Genomic DNA, 21,724 nt, shown 5'->3' on the forward strand with positions numbered 1-21,724 from the left:
CATGCCAGAAAGACTGACTGACGTTATCTGGCACCATTGAAGTGTATGCTTGAACTTTTCATGGTCGATAGTACCGTTAAGAATTATTTTAAAATGTTCTAGCATAAAGCAAAGAAAAATCAATAAATCACTATCGACTATAATTAAGAATCGCAATATAAATGGAATCTGCACCCTAGGTATCGATATCGTATGGAATCGGGAGGTAAGTGAATCGTCCCACCCCCCTACTGTGTTGTGGCTATTATTCACAACACACAGCATTGAATGAATGTAATGCCTTCTAAATCCTGAAAAAACGCATCTTTCTGTCAATCGTTCTCAAAACATTTTCATGTCAAGGACTCCCAAAAATATATGTAATTGGCCACCGACCCCTATCTGAAAATATGTTGTTCCAGGGACCGCCCAGAAGCAAATATTGTTAAGTTAAAAACGTTACGCTCTGACAATATATATTGTGCGCTATGAGCTTGTAGATCTGCTATTTTTCAATAGCTAAGAGTATAACACAATGCTTTAAACACCAAAAGGGTCCAGAATGGGTTAAGAGCCAACCAATCCTACTTTGTAGATGTTTATACATAAGATTCATGTTCTTATAAAATGACGCAGGGAGCGAAATAATTCGAAATACCCTTACTCTTTGTTGTTCCCGTTGGTATTTATTGAATGGTCTTTTTGTTAGTGTATAATAACAGTCATGTACGTTTTATCCTATCGACAACTGGCTATAGAAAAACATGACTAGTATGTCAAAAGGTCTTATGGCAGTATTTATTTCAAAAGATCCAATGAGATTTCTTAACCACCATAGTACTTAAAAAAAAAAAGATTTGAACACAAAATCAATTATGCAGTCGATTTGATCCGTTTGGCTACAACCTAAGTTACCTACATCGCTGCGGCTTGTAACCAGCTATGGGGCGTCGTTGACAAAGACCAACAGTTAAACTCTAAATAAATTAACACTCGCCGCAACGTTTAGTGCAGGAGGGATGTCGGAAACATTTTCTTTTTTGTGTACAGTAAATCTTTTACATTTTGTCCACTATATATAGACTTCATATAATAGATTTCAAAAATGTCATTAATCGCCTATCTACAGTATACAAATAGTATTAAGGACACGGAGTAAATCTAGTTAAGAGAGTGGCGACACTAGTAGCGCCACATTGTAACGACGGAATGCGGAACGTGCTCATTCTATCTCAATGGGAGATAGTTCCAGCCATTTCGGAGCAATGTTTGGAACTATAGCCCACAGGCAACCACCCCGGCTTTTAGCGGCGAGATCAAAGCGTGTCGCTATACTGTCCTACTCTACACTCTGTAAAGGACACCGTGGCACATCATCATCATCATTAAGGTTCATACATAGTCTGGATTTTCGGGGGTGACCACCGAACTACAACATGACGTCACGAGCCTCGGTGGAGAGCAAACCACCGCCACCCGCTCCAACCCTTCTCTCTGTTTTTACTCACCACCGCTGAACGTTATTTCAGCTCCGGTGGTCAGCTCACCAACCGGAAGCGGTGGTCACCTTCACCACCGAAAAACCAGACTACGAATAGGCCTTTTTTTTAGTATACGTGCACCATTCCGTAGAGGAAAGTCCAGAACAGGACGTAGGTGAAGAGGCCGCCGACGAGGCCGCCGGTGAACAGCAGCCGGCGGGACTTGAAGCACTTGTTCCAGCGGCGGCCCGCCTTCAGGATGAGCAGCAGGGAGAGGAGGACGGAGGCCACGAGGTAAAAGACGAAGCCATAGAGTCCGGTCAGGCCCAGGATGCCCGCCGTGGCCCCCGACAGGGCGGACACCGAGGTGCGGCAGTAGTCCAGCACGGCCGCGTTGCCCCGCACCGCGATCTCACTGATGAACTGGGGCCCCTCGCGCTTGGCTACGATGGACGCCATGTTTTTGACGACGTCGTCGGTCGGCGAAAGTCCCGTCTCTCTCTCTCTCGTCGATTTCCGGAAGGGAAGCTGCTGTCGCTGCTGGAACAAGAAAAAAAAAAGCAAAATCCCCACATCGGTTCAATGTCAAAAAAGGTGGTTGACATCATGCCAGACTGGGAATACACGTCCACGACCTTAACCCAGGGGTGCCCAAAAGGTAGATCGCGATCTACCAGTAGATCACAAAGGCTGTGCAGGTAGATCACATGACATATGCCCCTAAAGAATATTACATTTAAATATAAAAACAACTTTTGGCATCTGCCACTTGAATTAAGTTGACTTGATTGATTGACTGACATAAAAAAGTGCCTGTCAGCTCAAACCCATAATGCAATACTTTGTTTTCAAGAGTGTTGCTGCGCACAAATGTCGGTAGGCCTATATTACAAATGAAGTGCAAAAAAATAACTCCACCTATTCCATTTCTCCCCTTTCCAAGTGCTTTTGTCTTAAATATAATGCCAGCGCCGCGCTATTCCAAAGCCATTTTCAGCAATGGTATTATAATGTTTTCAGTGAGTAGATCTTTGTTGAGCTGTTCATTTTGAAAGTAGCTCTCATGTCAAAAAAGAGCAGGCACCCCTGCCTTAACCCATTCTAATCTAGCCTGGTTAATAATTCTAATCTGACCTGAGATCAGATTCTAAAAATGTCTTCTACATCCTGACAGTTTTCTTGAAAAAGCTATGTTTCTATGTCAGTCGTTCTTCGATTTAGGGTTTTGGGTCCCATTTTTACAGTCTTTGGTATGACCCGATCGAACCACCGACCTCCCAGTTACAGGGCGGACACACTAACCACAAGGCCACTGTCTGTCTGGCCAGTGACTATTTCTGCTCTGCCTCTATCCAGATGGACACACTATAAAGCACATGACGAACATTTACAAATAATATGTGTACAAGTTAAAAGAGTAATAGCAAGCATTAACCTGGAAGAATATATATACTATACTATACTAATATTTCTACAGCAACGTTAGAGCATCAGGCTTTGCAGACAAAAGCACTGTGAGTGAGTGACCGACAACACACTGTATGTACAGTACAGCTAATTAGCCACGTTAGTAAATAGTAACACGTATAGTACATATATTTGTACGCCTCTAAATGTTATTGATTGATTGATTAACAGTTTGCAGAATTACAGTACATTTCAAGTAGGCTACTACTCAATACAAAAACTGTTAACTGCGAATGGACACCATAAAGCATTACACTTGTTTTATGATTAATTGAAAATGGTGGGCCTGCCCCTGTGTAATGGTAAGTGTAATGCTTTATTGGGTCGTCCACTCACTGTTTTTGTATTGAGTTGTGCTTGAAATGTACTGTAATTCTGCAAACTGTTAAATACTTCAATCAATCAATCAATCAACATATTTGATAGTACGTCTATTCTCTACATATAGGCAGCTGTGTGTGTCGTTAGCTTTATTGCTAGCTATAGCTAACATCTTCTCACCTGCAGCGCCCACAATGATGTGCTGTCAGTGACTGTGTGTGTGGTGTGCGCGTTCAGCTTCACTCCTCCTCACGAGCACAACTGTCGACGTTCAACAACCAACTAGCAGGCGACGCCGATATGTTTGTGGCTGTCTTCTTTAGGAATGTAGTAATAATAAATAATATCACAATAAAACAACGGTCATCCTGAGATGCTCCACATCAGATGCGGTTCGGTTCGAAGTCGGCCATGTTGTTTTCCAAAGGCATTGTGGGTAGAAAGAAAATAACATTAATGGGCGGACAACGTCATCTTGCTTACGTGACGTCATCATGATACAGGGAGAGTGGGAGACCGCCCGAAGACGTTAAAAGTGTATCCTTTTCTGTTCTGCTATGATGAATGACGACCAAATAATGCCACTAGTGTAGTTTTTATAAAATAGCTTTAAAAAATATAATATTGGACATTTCGTCAAACGTAAAACTTTGGCCGTTGCTGTCCATAGGGTTGTGGGAATTTAAGACAAGTGGGTCCAATGTACCACAAAACAGGAAGACATAATACATACAGTAGTAACTGAGTCCGTATAACTATAACCATGTCAAAGTATGTGCTGGGCATAGATGTAGGAACCACCTCCATAAAGGCTGTTCTGATAGAACACGGATCTAAGTGTGTGGTCGCGCAGCACTCCGTGGAAACAACCTCCGATATCGCCGATTGTAAAGAACTGCGGGTAAGCTTTAAGTCAAGTGTAAAGTTAAACCATGTATATCTATATGCACCATGCATGCACCACCCACCACCCCACATTTGTCAGAATAGATAAATACATCTACGAGAGTCTAAATCTTAGGCTACACCACCACAATGTGACGACATGCTCGTACTTTATTGTAGTGACCACCACCGTACCAATCTTTTCTACAGTCTATGGTACCAATGCATGTGTTGTGTTGTGTTGTGTTGTCTGTCATGATACTATCCAGGCTAAAGAGCAGGACACTGGCCAGATCATAAGAACCCTGAACGAATGCATCGCTTTCCTGCCGAGGGACAAGCGGCGGAATGTCGTCGGGATCGGAGTGTCTGGACAAATGCACGGCGTTTTGTTTTGGAAGGCAAAGAGCGGTAAGAAATACAAAGAAGAGAAGAATGAATGCCATAATAAATGTCACTGCTTTGTTTATTTATGTTCTTCTCTTCTCTCACTGACTGGCTGGCTGGCTCTCCTGATGCTAGCCGGATCTGTGCCTTTTCTGACTGTAAGTGTGTGGTGTGTTAGTTCCCCCTGCTGGACGCTCTCAAGAGTTGCACTCAGGAGTTTTACTACATCAGGGGTCTGCAACCTTTTTCACATGAAGAAAGTTCATGTGAAAAGAATGTTTTCATTTTTGTGATAGTCAGTGTGTGCCATAATATAATTATGACACCATTTCAAACTTAAATATTCCCAGCTGATTTATTTTGATTGTCCATAGAGGCATAGAGGATACACATAACCTTAGAAAGGTTTTCTTTCACATGATCAGGATGTAAATGTCATTAAACTGAGCGCAATAATAACCCACCTATATCTCCTAGCCTGGCTAAAGTCAGACTCAATTTACAATTTAGGCGTTTAGCAGACGCCCGTAATCCAGAGAGACTGACAATAAAGCACAGGGCTTTACATTCTCAGTCCAGGGGACTGATTTCATTCCTGAGGCTTATTAGCCAGGCTACCCATCTCCGAGAATCCCTACCCCAGTCATGAGTTAGGAGTTTGAATGAATGTAGAACTATGTGCAGGATGAGGTTTGTAGATGTGAGTGTACTTAAATTTAACTGTTAATATTGAACTGTCTCTGTCTCAATATACAATTTACAATTTAAGCATTTAGCTCTTAATCCAGAGCGAAAAAACAAAAGAACAAAAAAGCATGGCAATACATCACATACATAAAGAGTAATATTCAAGAGACATGCGTAAGCTAGGAACGTGACAGTGTAATCTCTATATAATGAAACTACACATATAAACTATACATATATACTATACTTATATACTATAAAGTGCTATGACATGACTATGATACAATGCAATTCTAGTGCTGTCTACATTGCATGCTATAAGTCTGTATAATATGCCATCTAAGTCTGCAATAAGTGACTACGGCATAAGTGTCTCACACTTATGCCAGTGTGCCAGACGTGATCACCCTTCCCAGGCTGTGCCAATGTTGGCACCCGTGCCTAAGGTTGCCTACCCCAGTACTACAGTGTAATAATTACACTACTAACAAGCACATTCTTTACTTTAACTTTACTGTACAATGTTGAGGTATGTGTTCTTTACTTGAGTGATTCCAATTCCCAATATACTTGTCCCTTTTCCACCACTTGCGGCGATCGCCATTGTTCTTTGTTTCCTCCTAGCCTGTGACTGGTCCACTGGAGACGTCTTCACGGCCAAAGACTCCAGTCAGCTGGTCACCTGGCAGGACGGGCGCTGCGGCGCTGACTTCCTGTCCTCTCTTCCCACGCCACGCTCGCACCTCAGCGTGGCCACGGGGTTTGGCTGTGCCACTATCTTCTGGTACATGAAACACAGGTCAGTCTAATCACACCTCAGCATGGCCACGGGGTTTGGCTGTGCCACTATCTTCTGGTACATGAAACACAGGTCAGTCTAATCACACCTCAGCGTGGCCACGGGGTTTGGCTGTGCCACTATCTTCTGGTACATGAAACACAGGTCAGTCTAATCACACCTCAGCGTGGCCACGGGGTTTGGCTGTGCCACTATCTTCTGGTACATGAAAACACAGGTCAGTCTACTAATCACACCACAGCGTGGCCACGGGGTTTGGCTGTGCCACTATCTTCTGGTACATGAAAACACAGGTCAGTCTACTAATCACACCGCGGCGTTGCCACAGAGTTTGGCTGTGCCACTATCTTCTGGTACATGAAACACAGGTCAGTCTACTAATCACACCTCAGCGTGGCCACAGGGTTTGGCTGTGCCACTATCTTCTGGTACATGAAAACACAGGTCAGTCTACTAATCACACCGCGGTGTTGCCACAGAGTTTGGCTGTGCCACTATCTTCTGGTACATGAAACACAGGTCAGTCTAATCACACCTCAGCGTGGCCACGGGGTTTGGCTGTGCCACTATCTTCTGGTACATGAAACACAGGTCAGTCTACTAATCACACCTCAGCGTGGCCACAGGGTTTGGCTGTGCCACTAACTTCTGGTACATGAAAACACAGGTCAGTCTACTAATCACACCGCGGTGTTGCCACAGAGTTTGGCTGTGCCACTATCTTCTGGTACATGAAAACACAGGTCAGTCTACTAATCACACCTCAGCGTGGCCACAGGGTTTGGCTGTGCCACTATCTTCTGGTACATGAAAACACAGGTCAGTCTACTAATCACACCTCAGTGTGGCCACAGTGTTTGGCTGTGCCACTATCTTCTGGTACATGAAAACACAGGTCACTCATTTTCACCCCATTTCAGTTTCAATTTGATTACTTGGTGGTCGTTTTAATACCAGTAAGACGCCCTGAGGAGTTCATGTGCACACATCAGCCTGGGTGACGGCAGACGGCAGACTGCTGGGCGAGCACTGGCAGAGGGTCAGATCAACATATGGAAATAATTCTGTACTGGCCGTATATGGACTTATGGAGCGTGTCTTGAGTGTACAGGGTATGATGAGGTCAGAACAGCATATGGAATGTCATAACAGGAAGGACGGGTGGGGAAGGGTCAACGTCATACTGTATGGAATGTCAGAACAGGTCAGCTCCACATATCTAAGGGTTTTTGTAGGTCAGATGTAGGGTTGCTGGCCCGGGAACGAATTCTGTACAGGCCATATATGGAGCGTGTCTTGAGTGTACAGGGCTTGATGAGGTCAGACCAACAAGAGTTGCTGGCCGGCTCCATATATCATGCACTCCCTCACCAGGTTGGCGGAGGGAGTGTAGAGAGCCCATGGGATCACATTAGCTGATTGACACTGGGTGAAAATAATGGGTTACAAAATCGTGGGATATAAGAATGAGTAAATTAGTAAAATAAATAAATAAATCACCCTTTACGCCTGATGAAGACCACATCAGGTGCAAACACGTTGGTTCTGTATTAAATAAAGGCTGTTCCCTCTTTTAACATCGAGAGCCCAGATCTCCCTTCTTTTTTTTTTCTAACCCATTCTGACCTGAGATCAGATTCTAAAAAATGTCTTCTACATTTTTTAACTAGAACTAATTACAAGAACATATTACTCCAGTGTTGGCATCACTGCACTGGCTTCCGGTTGTTTTTAGGAATGATTTTAAAATTATTTTATTTGTCTATAAAGCTCTCAATGGTCATGACATATGCCTGCCTAAATATGTCCCAAACCGCCCCCTAAGGTCTTCCACTGCTGGCCTGCTCGCTTTGCCAAAAATAATGTCAACTAAAAAGTACGGGGAAGCAGCTTTTTGCTTCTACGGGCCGACGGCGTGGAACAAACTCCCACTGTACCTTCGTCAGGCAGCCTCTGTAGACATTTTTAAAGCTCAGCTCAAGACCCACTTCTACAACATTGCTTTTAATTGATCTTTTTTTTTGTTTTGTTATTCATGTCCTCACTGTATTGCATATTGCTTGTTCTTTAATGTCGTTGCCTTGCTTTTCTTTTATTCTCCATTGTTCTGTAAAGCACTTTGAGCTGCATTTCATGTCATGAAAGGTGCTATACAAATAAAGTTTTATTATTATTATTTATTACATACAGTTTATTACATACAGTTTTCTGAAAAAGCTATGTTTCGATGTCAGTCGTTCTTCGACTTTCCAAAAAAATTACAGACCTACAAGCTCGTAGCGCGCCACTCGCGCTATGAGCTTGTAGATCTGCTATTTTTCAATAGCTGCTAAAGCATAACACCAAAAGGGGTTCCCGCCCCCAAAATGGGTTCGTGCATGCGCACACGTTATATACGTTCTTTATTTTTTTCCAGGGAATTCACCCGTATAGACATAATCTGTAACCAATCCATTCTTGGGAAAATCTTTAAAAAAAAGTGTTCTCTGACCTGACCGCATGCAGAGCAGAGTTCCTGGCGGACTTCACGGTAGCCGGGACCATCCAGGACTACGTGGTGTCCATGCTCTGTGGCCTGGAGACCTGTGTGATGACCGCCCAGAACGCAGCCAGCTGGGGATTCTTCAACACCGCCACTAGCCAGTGGAACGTGGACATGTAAGCAATCGGTGGTCGATGATCATGTTATCCACACTTTTCCTGGGCTGTGTGTGTGTGTGTGTGCTCCAGTTCCTGTCGATTTGATCCAATGAAAGCCAATGAAACTGGTCAGATGACCAATGATATCCAATGAAATCAACTGGAAACTGGAGCAGCACACACAGCCCAGGAAAAGTGTGGATTAGGGTGACTAATAAAGTATTAATAAAATAGAAAACTATAGCGATATCGGAATTGCTTTTGTGCATGTCCTGGCTGTGCTATATAAAGTACTTTTGTGTGTGTATACTACTTACTGAACTACATCCTATAATTCACACTTACTTGTATACTTTCTGTGTCTGTATGCTGCACGCTAATTATGGTTTCCTCTCCGGGTTTGAGTAAATGGCGCGCTGTGACTGGCCAGTCGCTGTGATTGACAGCCTGGACCTAAACCTAACCCTAACCGTAACCTCAGTACAACTATACCTAAACCTAACCCTAACCGTAACCTTAACCTCAGTAAAACTATACCTAAACCTAACCCTAACCTTAACCTCAGTAAAACTATACCTAAACCTAACTCTAACCCTAACCTTAACCTCAGTAAAACTATACCTAAACCTAACCCTAACCTTAACCTCAGTAAAACTATACCTAAACCTAACTCTAACCCTAACCTTAACCTCAGTAAAACTATACCTAAACCTAACCCTAACCTTAACCTCAGTAAAAACTATACCTAAACCTAACCCTAACCCTAACCTTAACCTCAGTAAAACTATACCTAAACCTAACCCTAACCTTAACCTCAGTAAAACTATACCTAAACCTAACCCTAACCTTAACCTCAGTAAAACTATACCTAAACCTAACCCTAACCTTAACCTCAGTAAACTATACCTAAACCTAACCTCAGTAAAACTAACACAGTGGCTGGGGGTCGGCGTTTCCAAGAACCCGAACCCGGAGAGGAAAGTTAGGAAACCATATTAGCATGCTGCACGTCAACTAAAAGCATCTGTGTGTGCGTGTGTGTGTATGTGTTTGTGTTTGTGTGTGCGCGTGCGCATGTGCGTTGCGTGCGCATGTGCGTTGCGTGCGCATGTGCCATAATAGTTTGAAGGGCGCCGGCTTCCCGGTGCACCTGCTCCCTCGGTGTGTGGCGTCCGGCGGCCTGGCTGGAGGGACGTGCAGGGACTGGCATGGCATCCCCGCGCACACGCCGGTGGGCGCGGCCCTGGGAGACCTCCAGTGCTCCGTGTACTCCTGCATGACCGCCCCGACGGACGCGGGTGAACATAATATTTGTCAAATGAGTGCAGCTAGGCCACTTATATATAGCCTTCCCACACCTGTGCGTGGCTGCCAAGGGAACAACCTGCCATTCAATCAGGCCTGATTGGATTGATGAGCCTCTCCGTGAGCCTTTTGACAATATTACACTCCCGAGAGCTTAGCTATAGTCCAGTGGTGTAAAGCTGGGGGGTATATTGGCGGATTTTTTTATTGGCACAGGGGGAGGGTCATCGTCACTGGCATAATAAGTGTGAGACGGAGATGTTTTTTTTTGTCTTTAAAAAATGTATCTTCAAATTACATCCTGAACATAATTGTGTAACATTCATTCAAGCGCCTAACTCCTAGAATCCCTCCCCATTGTAGGAGATAGGTGGGTTATCGCTTGAGTTTAATGCTCCTTACACTTTTTTTCTTTTGCCATCTGGACAAAGATACAGAACCTTGCCATGGAAAAAGGTCCGTTTTAGTCTGAGTTTTGTGCCCTCAGCCATCGCGGCATTAAACAAACTGCCCCTATGGTTCAGTATACAGTGGGGAGTCTGGGGGGACCTCATGCTTTTGTATTGTCTTGGTGTTATATGTGCTACATGTTGTTTTTTGATGTGGGTGTTTGAACACACTGTCGTCATAAGATCTTCCCCAGCAATTCCTATCAATATATACATTTTCATATCCCTCTTGTAATTTCCTATAGTTCTCAACATAAGCACCTCAGCACAGCTGACCTACGCAATGCCGGCTGGTTTCAGCCCCCCGGACGTTCCTCAGCCCCTGTCGTCCATCTCTCACGTGCCCTACTTTGACGGCTCCTACTTGGCCGTGGCAGCGTCGCTCAATGGAGGAAACGCCATGGCCACTTTTGTGGGAATGCTCGGCGCGTGGATGAACGAGCTCGGTAGGACATTTTCACCTATATATATATATATATATATTAATGTTCTTATGTTCTGAAAATGTTAAGCTGCGTTCAGACCTGAATATATATATTTATTCGCCTCGGTTTGCCCCTGTTTGTGCCGCGCCAGGTCGCGACTTTGTATGTAACCGTGCTGCTCTAACCATCCAAGTCTGAATGCAGCTTTAACCCATTCTGACCGGGCACCCATTTTGGTGTTTAGCATCATGTTATGCTTTACCTATTGAAAAATAGCAGATCTACAAGCTCATATCGCGCCACCGAGTGGCGCGATACGAGCTTGTAGGTCTGCTATTTTTGAAAAATTCGAAGAACGACTGACATTTTTAGAATCTGATCTCAGGTCAGAATGGGTTCATCAGACCAGTGTGTGTCCAGTGGAAACCTCGTATGAATCTGATCTCAGGTCAGAATGGGTTAAAGAACACCGATATCTATCTATATATTGTCTTTATATACCCATTTCACATGTTTGTACAACATAATGATCTGCCCTGATACTTATCGGCGCGATATCAGGAATTATGACATCATCCCGATGAATCTGATTATATTAGGGATGTGTAAATGTGTCCAAAATCGATTTGTATAATTAAATATTAACGATTCATCGATTCATTGTTTTGGTACCAAGCTCACCGAACGACTGACATAGAAACATGGCTTTTTCAGAAAACTGTCAGGATGTATAGAAGACACTTTTAGAATCAGATCTCCAGGTCAAAATGGGTTAAACATTATGTTATAATTTAGCTATTGAAAAATAGCAGATCTACAAGCTCGTAGAAAAAATCGTAAAAATGTGGCACAAATCTTTGAATATATATTCATTAAAAGTGAATGTTTTTAACTCGGGCCTAAATGTGCTAATAATATACACTGTTCTGCTATTTTTCAAAATGGGTTAAACATTATGTTATAATTTAGCTATTGAAAAATAGCAGATCTACAAGCTCATAGCGCGCCACCGAGTGGCGCGCTACGAGCTTGTAGGTCTGCTATTTTTGAAAAAAATCATAAAAATGTGGCACAAATCTTTGAATATATATTCATTAAAAGTGAATGTTTTTAACTCGGGCCTAAATGTGCTAATAATATACACTGTTCTGCTATTTTTCAAAATGAGTTAAACATTATGTTATCATTTAGCTATTGAAAAATAGCAGATCTACAAGCTCATAGCGCGCCACCGAGTGGCGCGCTACGAGCTTGTATAGGTCTGCTATTCTTGAAAAGATCGTAAAAATGTGGCACAAATCTTTGAATCTTTGAAATCTTTCAAAGTGAATGTTTTTAACTCAGGCCTATAAATGTGCTAATAATATACACCGTTCTGCTATTTCCCCCCCCTCCCCCCCCCAAAAAGGAGTGGAGATCGGCGATTCCTCTGAGCTGTACGAGAAGCTGATCCGCCGCGCTCTGAGCCAAGAAGACACCGACCTGAGGGTGAGGCCCACCCTCCTCGGAGAGCGCCACGAGCCGCGCGGCGGGCTAGCCGCCGTGCTGGACGTCTCCGCCGCCAACCTGTCCCTGGGCCACGTGACGCGGGCGCTGTGCCGCGGCATCCTGGACAACCTCGCCGCCATGGTGCCCGCGGGCTCGCTGCGGGAGGCCGGCGTGAGGAGGGTGGTCGGGACGGGCAGCGCCCTCTGTCGCAACGAGGCGCTGCGGCAGGAGGCGGAGAGGGCGTTCTCCTCCCCCGATCGGCACGCGGTGGTGGAGTACAGCGAGCTGCACGCGGACTCGGCCGCGGCGGGCGCGGCCATGGTGTTCTGTGACAGAGTTTGACCGACGTTGTGTCTGTCGTTGCTAGGCATGTAACGATACACTCAACTCAGGATACGATACGTATCACGATATGAGGTTCACGACACGACTTTTCACGATATTTTCAACACAATGATTGTCCAGACAAATGACATTTTTTTTATTTTTTTTATGATTTATCTTTCCCCCCAAAGCTTTTTTCACAATTTTTATTTAACTACATTGCAAAGATAATTGCCTTCCTTGATGTATTAATGAGCATCAATAACGACCATCACCTGGGCACAGTCACAGACACATACTGTATACAGCTCCCCTCTCCAGGCCTCTACTGTCTCATTTCTCTCCAAAATCATGTGAATATGATTACAGCTGACATTTCTTATCACACACTAGCCCCCCCTAAAAAAAAGGGGTTTTTTTTTTTCTTTCAAAAAAAAATCATGCTGGCTTTTTTTTAAAACCATGCTGGCTTGTTGTGGCGGAATTTTTTGTCGAAATGCTCTTTTTTTCCTGCCCACGGACATGCAAAACGAGCGGACAATAATATTAGCAGAAAAGCACGAAAGAGATGAGGTATAGCCCCTGAATGAACGTAACGGGTCTGTGAGTCGACACAATCCAACGCCATTTTACTCGAAGATATCTCGAGAAAAGCTGTTATATTATATACCATCTTGGCCATTCACGAGATCACGATCACGACCAGCGATCCAGCTTTAACCCATTCTGACCGGGAACCCGTTTTGGTGTTAGCATCATGTTATGCTTTAGCTATTGAAAAATAGCAGATCTACAAGCTCATAGCGCGCCACCGAGTGGCGCGCTATGAGCTTGTAGGTCTGCTATTTTTTGAAAAATCGAAGAACGACTGACATTTTTTTGAATCTGATCTCAGGTCAGAATGGGTTCATCAGACCAGTGTGTGTCCAGTGGAAACCTCGTATGAATCTGATCTCAGGTCAGAATGGGTTAAGAGCTTGCGAGGCGCGACGTGACGTGTTCTGAGCTTTAGCTATAATTTTGTGTGACACTGTAGTGTACAGTATATGGCAATTAAATTATGACATTCATTTAAAAATAAGAAAAAACGTAACATTTTGAAATATTGGAGATGATACACGGTTTCTGTCAGACGGCAACGATATGAACGAGCTGAATATATACGTTTTGGAGAAAGAAAGAAAGAAAACAAACAAAGTACTGCATTTTGCAAATGCCAATAACTTCAACATTCCAATTACATTTTCCTGTAATGTTCAGTCATAATTTGACTTGGATAAATGAATGTTATATTTACATTTTTAATGTATTAATTAGGGCAGTGTGATAAAGCATGAGCTGACCTTTGTTGCGAACGCGGTGAGCACTTACTATGAGACCTAGCAGATCATGTCTGTCTGTCTGTCTGTGTGTGTGTGTCTGTCCCGCTTTTGTGCCCATATATGGAGCTGAGTGATTATGTCACCATGACCCAGCCATAACCATATAAGGAGTCCCCAAAGCAGCTATACGTCCAAAACCCAAATATGTACGAGCTGCGTTCGCTTCCCGCGTTTGCACGTCTTACTGGTATGTGTTGTGGAATAATGGCTGGGCCATCACTGAAACGCCTCCCCAAAGCTAATCTGGCTATAGTGCCTTTTTATTCATTTGATTTATGTCCCGTAATGCACACAGTCAAATCACGAGTGCACATTTAATGCTGAGAGTGTAAAAATGGAACATGAGTTTGAATCGGACTCTCTTCATGTCTCCCTTCTCTTTGCCCTCGAGCAAAATCTGCCAATTGAAATACGGTAAAAACAATAAAATTACCTCATGTCAACATGTCTATCACAGTATACGTGTACGTAGCTCATATATATATAAACATGAATTATATATTGTTACATTTACTGTAATTGCATTATTTTGTTCATTCATTATCTCAATCTTGTAGGTTTTGTAAGGAATTCATTATCAAGTTGAGTACTAGAATGACATATTTATTTCATTGTGCATTCTCGACCCCATTGATTCTCTGCAGCTGATATTATGAACCCGTACAGGCAGACACTATGAGACCACACGCTCAGTCACAGGAACACAGACGCAGACGCAGCATACACACCACTCAGAACTCAATACGCAGAAAGCCACGAAGATAGAGAGAGAGAGAGAGAGAGAGAGAGAGAGGGGCAAAGCACACAGGAAGCTCTGCACGATAATTCTGATACAAAAAGGAGAGACAGGAAAACCTTTGACTGCATTGTGTTCAAAACAGTAAGTAGTTACTTTTGATTTACTTAAAGAATGGTCTTTTTTTTGTAATGATCTCACACTATTATAAATACAATGCACTTGACTGTGCTGTAGAGAAATATGACTGGAATGTATATATGATTGATGTATGATTGAACCATTGCAGACTTTATTGTAAGGTTTTCGAGTCTTTGCAAGGGGCACCGTAACCGGAGAATAGAGGAACTGAATAGTCAGGGTATACCAAGTATCTTTCAGTGCTATCTCTCTGTTGCATGTAATAGTCTGTTGGTGTATATTCGCAAGGAGCCAAGACACAATCTATGCATGTGTACAGTCAGGGGCTGAGGGTTTCTTTGCTACACCACACCCCCCAAGTATTTTACTGAAGAGGATGCTTCCTGCAGTAAAATACACATTTTTATTCTGTGCATTTGGAAACGAGGGACAAAGCTATAGGACGTGTCATGCACATTCGGTATGGACTCATGGCATCATAATTAAAATGTAGAGACCGGAAGTATTTATATGTACATGACATGTATGCTTATCATCTTTTGGTTTTTTTACGCCTTATTGCGCTATAGCCGTATATAACGGTCAGTGTTGCTGTCTATACGCCCCGACCAAAGAGCCCAATACATCAATGCGGTCACGGCAGCCTTTTAAAAGCTCTGAGACGTCCGGTAATGTGCTCTGGGTGCTCTCAGGAGAGGAGACATGCGGTCACTCTATCTAGGCTCTCTTGCCTCCCCCCCCGCCCGTAATCTCATCACCGTTACAAGCCATGAGCATCCCCACGAAACACAATTACACTGCCCTTGGATCCATCCACACAGCATCTGGCCCTGCAGTCCTCATAGACTCTCTTCCGTCACAGTGTGGATTTGGGACCATTGATTTAGGAGTGCAGGCGTTGGCTCGGCGCAGTAGGATTTTATTATACCATGTAAGTTAAGAAATAAATACTTTAGCATCGTATATGAGTTTGTTATAGGGATGTTACCGGAGGTAAAAAAAAAGGATAAAAAAAACTGGCAGTAGTATAGTAACCTTATATGACCGTGGTTTTCAACCCTTTTCAACCTCAAGGCCCATTGTTTGTTTGTTCGGCATTTAAGCCACGGACCACCGTTTGATGAGAGTTTGCCTCGCAGACCCAAAATGAAAAGAAATATGTTGTTGTCGTTGTACCATTTTCCCCACACTTCCATTGATGTGGTACCATAGGAGAGATGACATTGATTGATTGATTGAAATCTTTATTAACAGTTTGCAGAATTACAGTACATTTCAAGCACAAACTCAATACAAATGTATGTAGTTAAAGAACAGAACAGGAATTCATCATATAGGAAGCGAAAATCGAATATAAAATATATATACAGTGAGGGGAACAGGGGGATAAAAGAGAACGAAAGACAGAGTCGATTTTCGCTTCCTATATGATGAATTCCTGCACCCAACACCACGTCCATACAAAAACATAGTACAATCCAGATAAAAATTCAGCTTTTACAGAGGCCAGTTTCGAATTGCAGCCATCCGTAGGTGCCCTTTGAGAGCAGTTTTGAAGGAGCCAAGGGATTCACATGTCTTAATGACTGTTGGTAGGGCGTTCCACATTTTGGTCGCATAGGAGCGAAAATAATTTAGTCCCTTGTTTGTGCCGAATCTGGGTTGTACATGGTTTGTTGCACTCCCTCTGGTGTTGTGGGTGTGGACTTCGTTTACATTAAGGAAGTATTTAGACAGGTACATGGGTATCTTGGTGGTGTAAGCAAACGTTGATCAAAATTGATATAAAATGACAATATTGGACATGCTCTGATTGTGTAGACTTCTTGTAAATTAAGTAGCCTAATGCAGGCACTTTATATGTAACAATAATTTAACTCTTGAGAGTCTCAAGACTTAAAGATCTTAATAAGGGTCCATCTTGTTACCAACTCTCCACCGTTTAGCTGGGGACCCCCTCAAGGACCACTGGTGGTCCCTGGACCACTGGTTTGAAAACCACTGCCTAATGACAATGACAGTAAGCATATATATGGTCTTGATGCATAGTCGGCTGTGGTGTGATGACATCATTTGTGGGGACAAATCAAATTCAATGTCTTGTCTGATTGGAATGCCAATAATACGCGTGAGAAATGCATCGTGACAGAATGACATCATCATCAATGCACAGTTGCACACACTCCTTTTCAACAAAGAGGCCTGTCTTTGTTTTTCGTGTGTTGCGTTGCACACACTTTATACGTTTCTTCAAACCAACTCCATGTTTTCCAAACGGATACTGTCAGTTTTTTTTACATAGTATAGTATAATGGTATAGCGTTATGTTTTGCTGTGCCATCATATTCCTCTTCTGCATTCCTCAGAGGTTCCATTGAGTCAGCGCCTTTCCCCATTTTCTTAGTTGGAAAAGGAGAACAAGACATTTTTAGATAGATAGATGGATAGATAGAGATTTGTTTTCAATACGACTTATTGGAGGACACATTTGTCTCCGATAAACCTTTCTCATAAACATGTTCATTCTGGAGGCATGCCATACTGACAATTCTTTGTTTATTCTGAAGGGGGAAAAAAAATAGTTTCCATAGCAAATGTGGTGTTTACTTCTGCTAAATAAACCCCTTTGTTTAGTCATCTTGGATGGGGCATCACATGTCTGCATGTGCCAGACGGTACACCTAAAGGCGAAGTCTATCTATTCATGGTCAAACAGAAACTAATAAATGAGGAATTGAAGTTAGCCGTGCTTTGCCTTTGCATGAGTCATGTCACGTGCGTGTGTAGTGGAAGTACAAAGCTTGTTTTATATGCTTTATTCCAGTGGTTTTCAACCCTTTTCATATCATGGTCCATTATTTCTTTGGCATTTGAGCGTAACTCTCCATCATTTAGCTGGGGACACACCTGGAACCCCCATAAGGACCACCGGTTGAAAACCACTTGCTTTATACTGTTTTATTTAGTGATGCACCGAATATTAGAAAATGGCTAAAAATGCATTTTTTGGCCTATTCGGCCCTAAACCGAATAGGCCAGAAAATACATCACCGAATAGTGTATGCAATGAATGCATTCAAAAGAGCTGAATAAATGTTTTATGGACCCATAATATAGTGATTAATATTTAAGTCAAGTTTTGCCATAACCATTTCTTTTGCCATAAATCAGGTAGCTTTAAGGTAACAGCAATGGTATAGGAACAAAAAGATAATATTCGGATATTCGGTTTTCGGCCAACTGTTTCCTAATATATATTCGATATTCGGTTTCGGGCCAAGGATTTCCCCTTTCGGTGCATCCCTGAACCCGTGCCTTAATTCCTGCGTCCTCTAGAGAGCTGCCCCGTGCCGTATACAATACTGTGTATAGGTCAACAACATGAGCAGGCCACAGAGCCCCGGGGCTCCCGTGTTCTCCCTGGAGACGGACGACCGCACGGACGAGGAGAGAGCCCGGGCGAGAGACGGTACCGCCAAGGACCGCGTGGCGTCGGCCCTGGGGATGGGCGGCTCCGACCCGCCCAGAGCCCCCATGGACACGGGAGGACAGTACCAGGAGGACATAGAGAGAGCCAAGCCCGCCATTAAGTTTAATCTCAACTTCTTTGACAAGTGAGTGCAGAGAGACACTTCGATTTCAATTCAAAAGGAGCTTCTTTGGGGCATGAGAAAACACACGTTTTTGCATTGCCAAAGCAAGTGTCAAAATATAATTTAAAAAAAATGGGGAAAGTATATATACAGTTGGAGGGCGTGCAGCATTTTGTAAACGGAGCTATGTCGAGCTTTAAAAAAAAAAAAACCCAAATAGCAGCAATTATTTTGCAGTCAAATGGCAGATTTCTTTTCCTCAAGACTATTTAAATGGCATACAAAAAAACCCTCAGATTTAAGATGTGTTTAAAGGTAGTAGCTCTATGATAAGTAATTCACTCTTTTAATTAAGGGCATTTCATTCTCTTATTATATGAGACAACAGACAGAGTTTACCTGGCAACTCTCAGCAACAGTATACTGAGGGCACAACTGTATACCTACAGTAAGCACTTGCTTGTATTAGCGCAATGATATATGCTGCCAAAAAGTCATAACCACATTGTTGCCCCGTAGGGAAACACATCCCTGTTGACCCAAAAGCTGCAAACATGACTTTTTTTGTTTGTTTGTTTTTTTGTAGAGGAGATCGCAGTGTGTCGAGATTTGACATCGAAACGTTGTTTGAAGCAGCGGGCAGCGGGGATGTCATGAAGCTGGACGGCCTTCATCAGTACCTGAAGAAGAACATGAAGAAACTCACCAACTCAGAGTGTGAGAAACCCTGTCTATTGATGATAATATTCACACGGCTGCCATCTTGCCAGCAAGGTGATAGGTGACACTTCCCATATAGAGAGCCCATTCATCCACACAGAAAAGTCCTCTCTAATTATATTAAACACCGTCAAAATCACCAACATTGCAGCTATAGGGAAAGCTTGAATTACCCTCTTTCAATCTGTAAACATTTTATGAGCTACTTCCTGTCAATAAATTCCTTGCAGATGATTCTTTTCTAAGTATCAGAGTGTCGCTCGTTATCAGTAAAGCAACCTCCTGCTGCCTCCTGCATTATGTGCACATTCAAAACAGGTGGTACGCATGGGCCGTTGAGTGATAGTCAACGAGCACTTCCAAACTTCCAAACTGAAAAAAATCATCTGCAAGGAATTTCTTGACGAAGTAGCTCATAAAATGTCTACGGTGGATTTTTATGAAACAAACACGTTACAGATTGAAAGAGGATAATTCATGCTTTCCATACAGCTGCAATGTTGGTGATTTTGATGTTGTTTAATATAATAAGAGAGGACTTTTCTGTTTGGATGAATGGGCTGTCTAATATGGGAAGTGTCACCTATAGGTATCACCTTGCTGGCAAGATGGCTGCGGTCTGAATGAAGAGAATTGTCATAGTTCAACAGCTGTTCTCTCTCGGTTGAGACCTGAGACCAGATTTCTACTAAATGTCTTCTAAATCATGGCAGTTTTCTGAAAGAAGATTTCTATACTCAGTGGTTCGCAGACTTTTTCATGTCAAGGACCCACATGATTATCTTTATTTGGCCGCCGACCCCCATCTGAAAAATATGTCGTTCCAGGAACACCCCCAAATGTTTGAGTTAAAAACGCTCACTGTGAAAGAATTATATTCAAAAGATTTGCATGTATCTACAAGCTCGTAGTGCGGCACCCTGAACCGGTGCCGCGCTATACGAGCTTGTAGATCTGCTATTTTTCAACAGCTAAAGTATAAAATAATGGTTAAAAGCCGTTAAAAGCTAAGGTGACAAGTCCTTTTTGCTTATTATGTCCTCAGATCAGTCCTATGGTAAGAATGCCCTGCAGAAGGCTCTTCTGAACCTGAGAGACGGCGAAAACAAAGTGGTGGAATTTCTCCTGGAGATTTCCGAGAGAATGGGAGACATCAAAGACTTTGTGAATGCGGCATTCACAGACAGCTACTACAAAGGTAAACTGCATTCACAGACAGCTACTACAAAGGTAAACTACTCCATTCACAGACCGCTAACTACAAAGTAAACTAGTAAACTCGTGTTGAATGTGTGCACACCACAGGCTTTCAAGATTTGTCGCTCGTGTCTCTCGTTTTTGTCTTTCAGCTAGTCTTTCTTTCAGTCTGTCCCCTGACCGGGCACAGATTATGGCTTGTGCCAAGTGAGGGGCCCTGCGCTAATGGGGGGGGGGGGCTGTCTGTTAGCCTGGCTAATAAGCCAAATCACACTGTAGGCCCGTTTATTTGTATATATACATGTGTAAACTTGAAACATTATTGTACTGTAAAAAGGTCTCTTCCCTTTTTAGTATAATAGTATTAGTTTACTATAATTAGATTATTACACGATAATCGACACTAACACTTTAATTAGAACACACCCAAATGAAAGCATACAACGTACGCGTTCAATCATTCAATCAAAGCAAACGGCACAAACAATATTAGTTTGCCTCTTCTACAAAAAGTTTCAAGTTACTGTCGCGAGTGCCAAGCTGTCATTCTCTTGTACTTATTATTTCCCACCACGGAGTAACCAGCTCGCGTCTCGGAGGACAGTCTGGTGAGACCCTGGGTGCTAGACGGGCAGTGTCGGTAGGCCAATCAGAGGCAGGCGGGGCGTTACCATGTCTATGCTCGGACGTAGAATAGATATATACGCTTGGCATAACCCTGTTATTACGAATACTGGCTGAACAACCTGAAGGAACCTGAACACTCACTTCGGGTTCGTTCTTGTGGCATGTTTATAAGTCAATGTTTAGGCCATTCCTTCAGTTTCTCTGTATAGGACATTTGGGGCTGTGCTCATGACTGGATGTCATTTCCTCTGTGTTATATGTGACTCATGGTTCTTTTTCTTCCTCTGGTGAGCTAAATAGCGTTGGAAAAAAAATGTTGTGGAACACAATTTCAATGCATATTTACTGTTATCTAAAATATGTCGATGATTAAAACAAATCTAATAATTCTATTAATGATTACAAAAGACATCAACAAATTAATACAACATTTTCTTTTTTAAATATTGGTCGTCCAGACGGTAGTACAAGAGAAGATTGTTTTTTATTATTTTTACAAATATCTTGGAAGATGTTTTCTACAACTATAGATAAAGATAAAGAAACTATATTGTGCATTACATTTACATAGAATGGAAATTTGTCTTTCACATTTTGTCTCAGAACGTAGTATAATTTATACACGACGCACGAAGTGTATGATTTAGTATTTTATTATTTGACATTTCAGGGAGGAACAGTAAGTCCTTGG

General features: G+C 42.7%; 3 protein-coding genes across 4 annotated transcripts in view; 2 read left to right on the top strand and 1 right to left on the bottom strand.

Annotated features, from left to right (window-relative positions):
- Positions 1 to 755: 755 nt before the first annotated feature.
- Positions 756 to 3,662, bottom strand: emc6 (ER membrane protein complex subunit 6). 2 transcript variants are annotated; one of them, XM_080779833.1, is made up of 2 exons: positions 3,429 to 3,662; positions 756 to 1,997 (listed from the first exon to the last, which is right to left on the bottom strand). In XM_080779833.1, exon 2 carries the CDS (start codon positions 1,917 to 1,919, stop codon positions 1,587 to 1,589), a length of 333 nt encoding a protein of 110 aa, XP_080635959.1. In that variant the 5' UTR covers positions 1,920 to 1,997; positions 3,429 to 3,662; the 3' UTR covers positions 756 to 1,586. The 2 variants fall into 2 exon arrangements, with proteins under 2 accessions (XP_080635959.1, XP_080635958.1); XM_080779832.1 differs by having other exon boundaries at positions 756 to 2,000.
- A 112-nt stretch (positions 3,663 to 3,774) lies between these two features.
- Positions 3,775 to 12,826, top strand: shpk (sedoheptulokinase). Its single transcript, XM_080780755.1, has 7 exons — positions 3,775 to 4,149; positions 4,403 to 4,544; positions 5,832 to 6,006; positions 8,512 to 8,664; positions 9,769 to 9,944; positions 10,646 to 10,846; positions 12,234 to 12,826. Exons 1-7 carry the CDS (start codon positions 4,012 to 4,014, stop codon positions 12,653 to 12,655), a joined length of 1,407 nt encoding a protein of 468 aa, XP_080636881.1. The 5' UTR covers positions 3,775 to 4,011; the 3' UTR covers positions 12,656 to 12,826.
- Positions 12,827 to 14,719: 1,893 nt separating this feature from the next.
- Positions 14,720 to 21,724, top strand: part of trpv1 (transient receptor potential cation channel, subfamily V, member 1) — a 37,156-nt gene continuing 30,151 nt past the window's right edge. The window contains exons 1-4 of the mRNA XM_080779599.1: positions 14,720 to 14,899; positions 18,233 to 18,510; positions 19,076 to 19,206; positions 20,255 to 20,407. Coding sequence (XP_080635725.1) covers positions 18,278 to 18,510; positions 19,076 to 19,206; positions 20,255 to 20,407 — 517 coding nt within the window. The 5' untranslated portion in view covers positions 14,720 to 14,899; positions 18,233 to 18,277. The remainder of the gene's footprint in view (positions 14,900 to 18,232; positions 18,511 to 19,075; positions 19,207 to 20,254; positions 20,408 to 21,724) is intronic.

The sequence above is a fragment of the Protomyctophum bolini genome (genome assembly GCF_963924005.1).
Source record: "Protomyctophum bolini genome assembly, chromosome: 13".
In the NCBI taxonomy this organism is placed as follows: Eukaryota; Metazoa; Chordata; class Actinopteri; order Myctophiformes; family Myctophidae; genus Protomyctophum; species Protomyctophum bolini.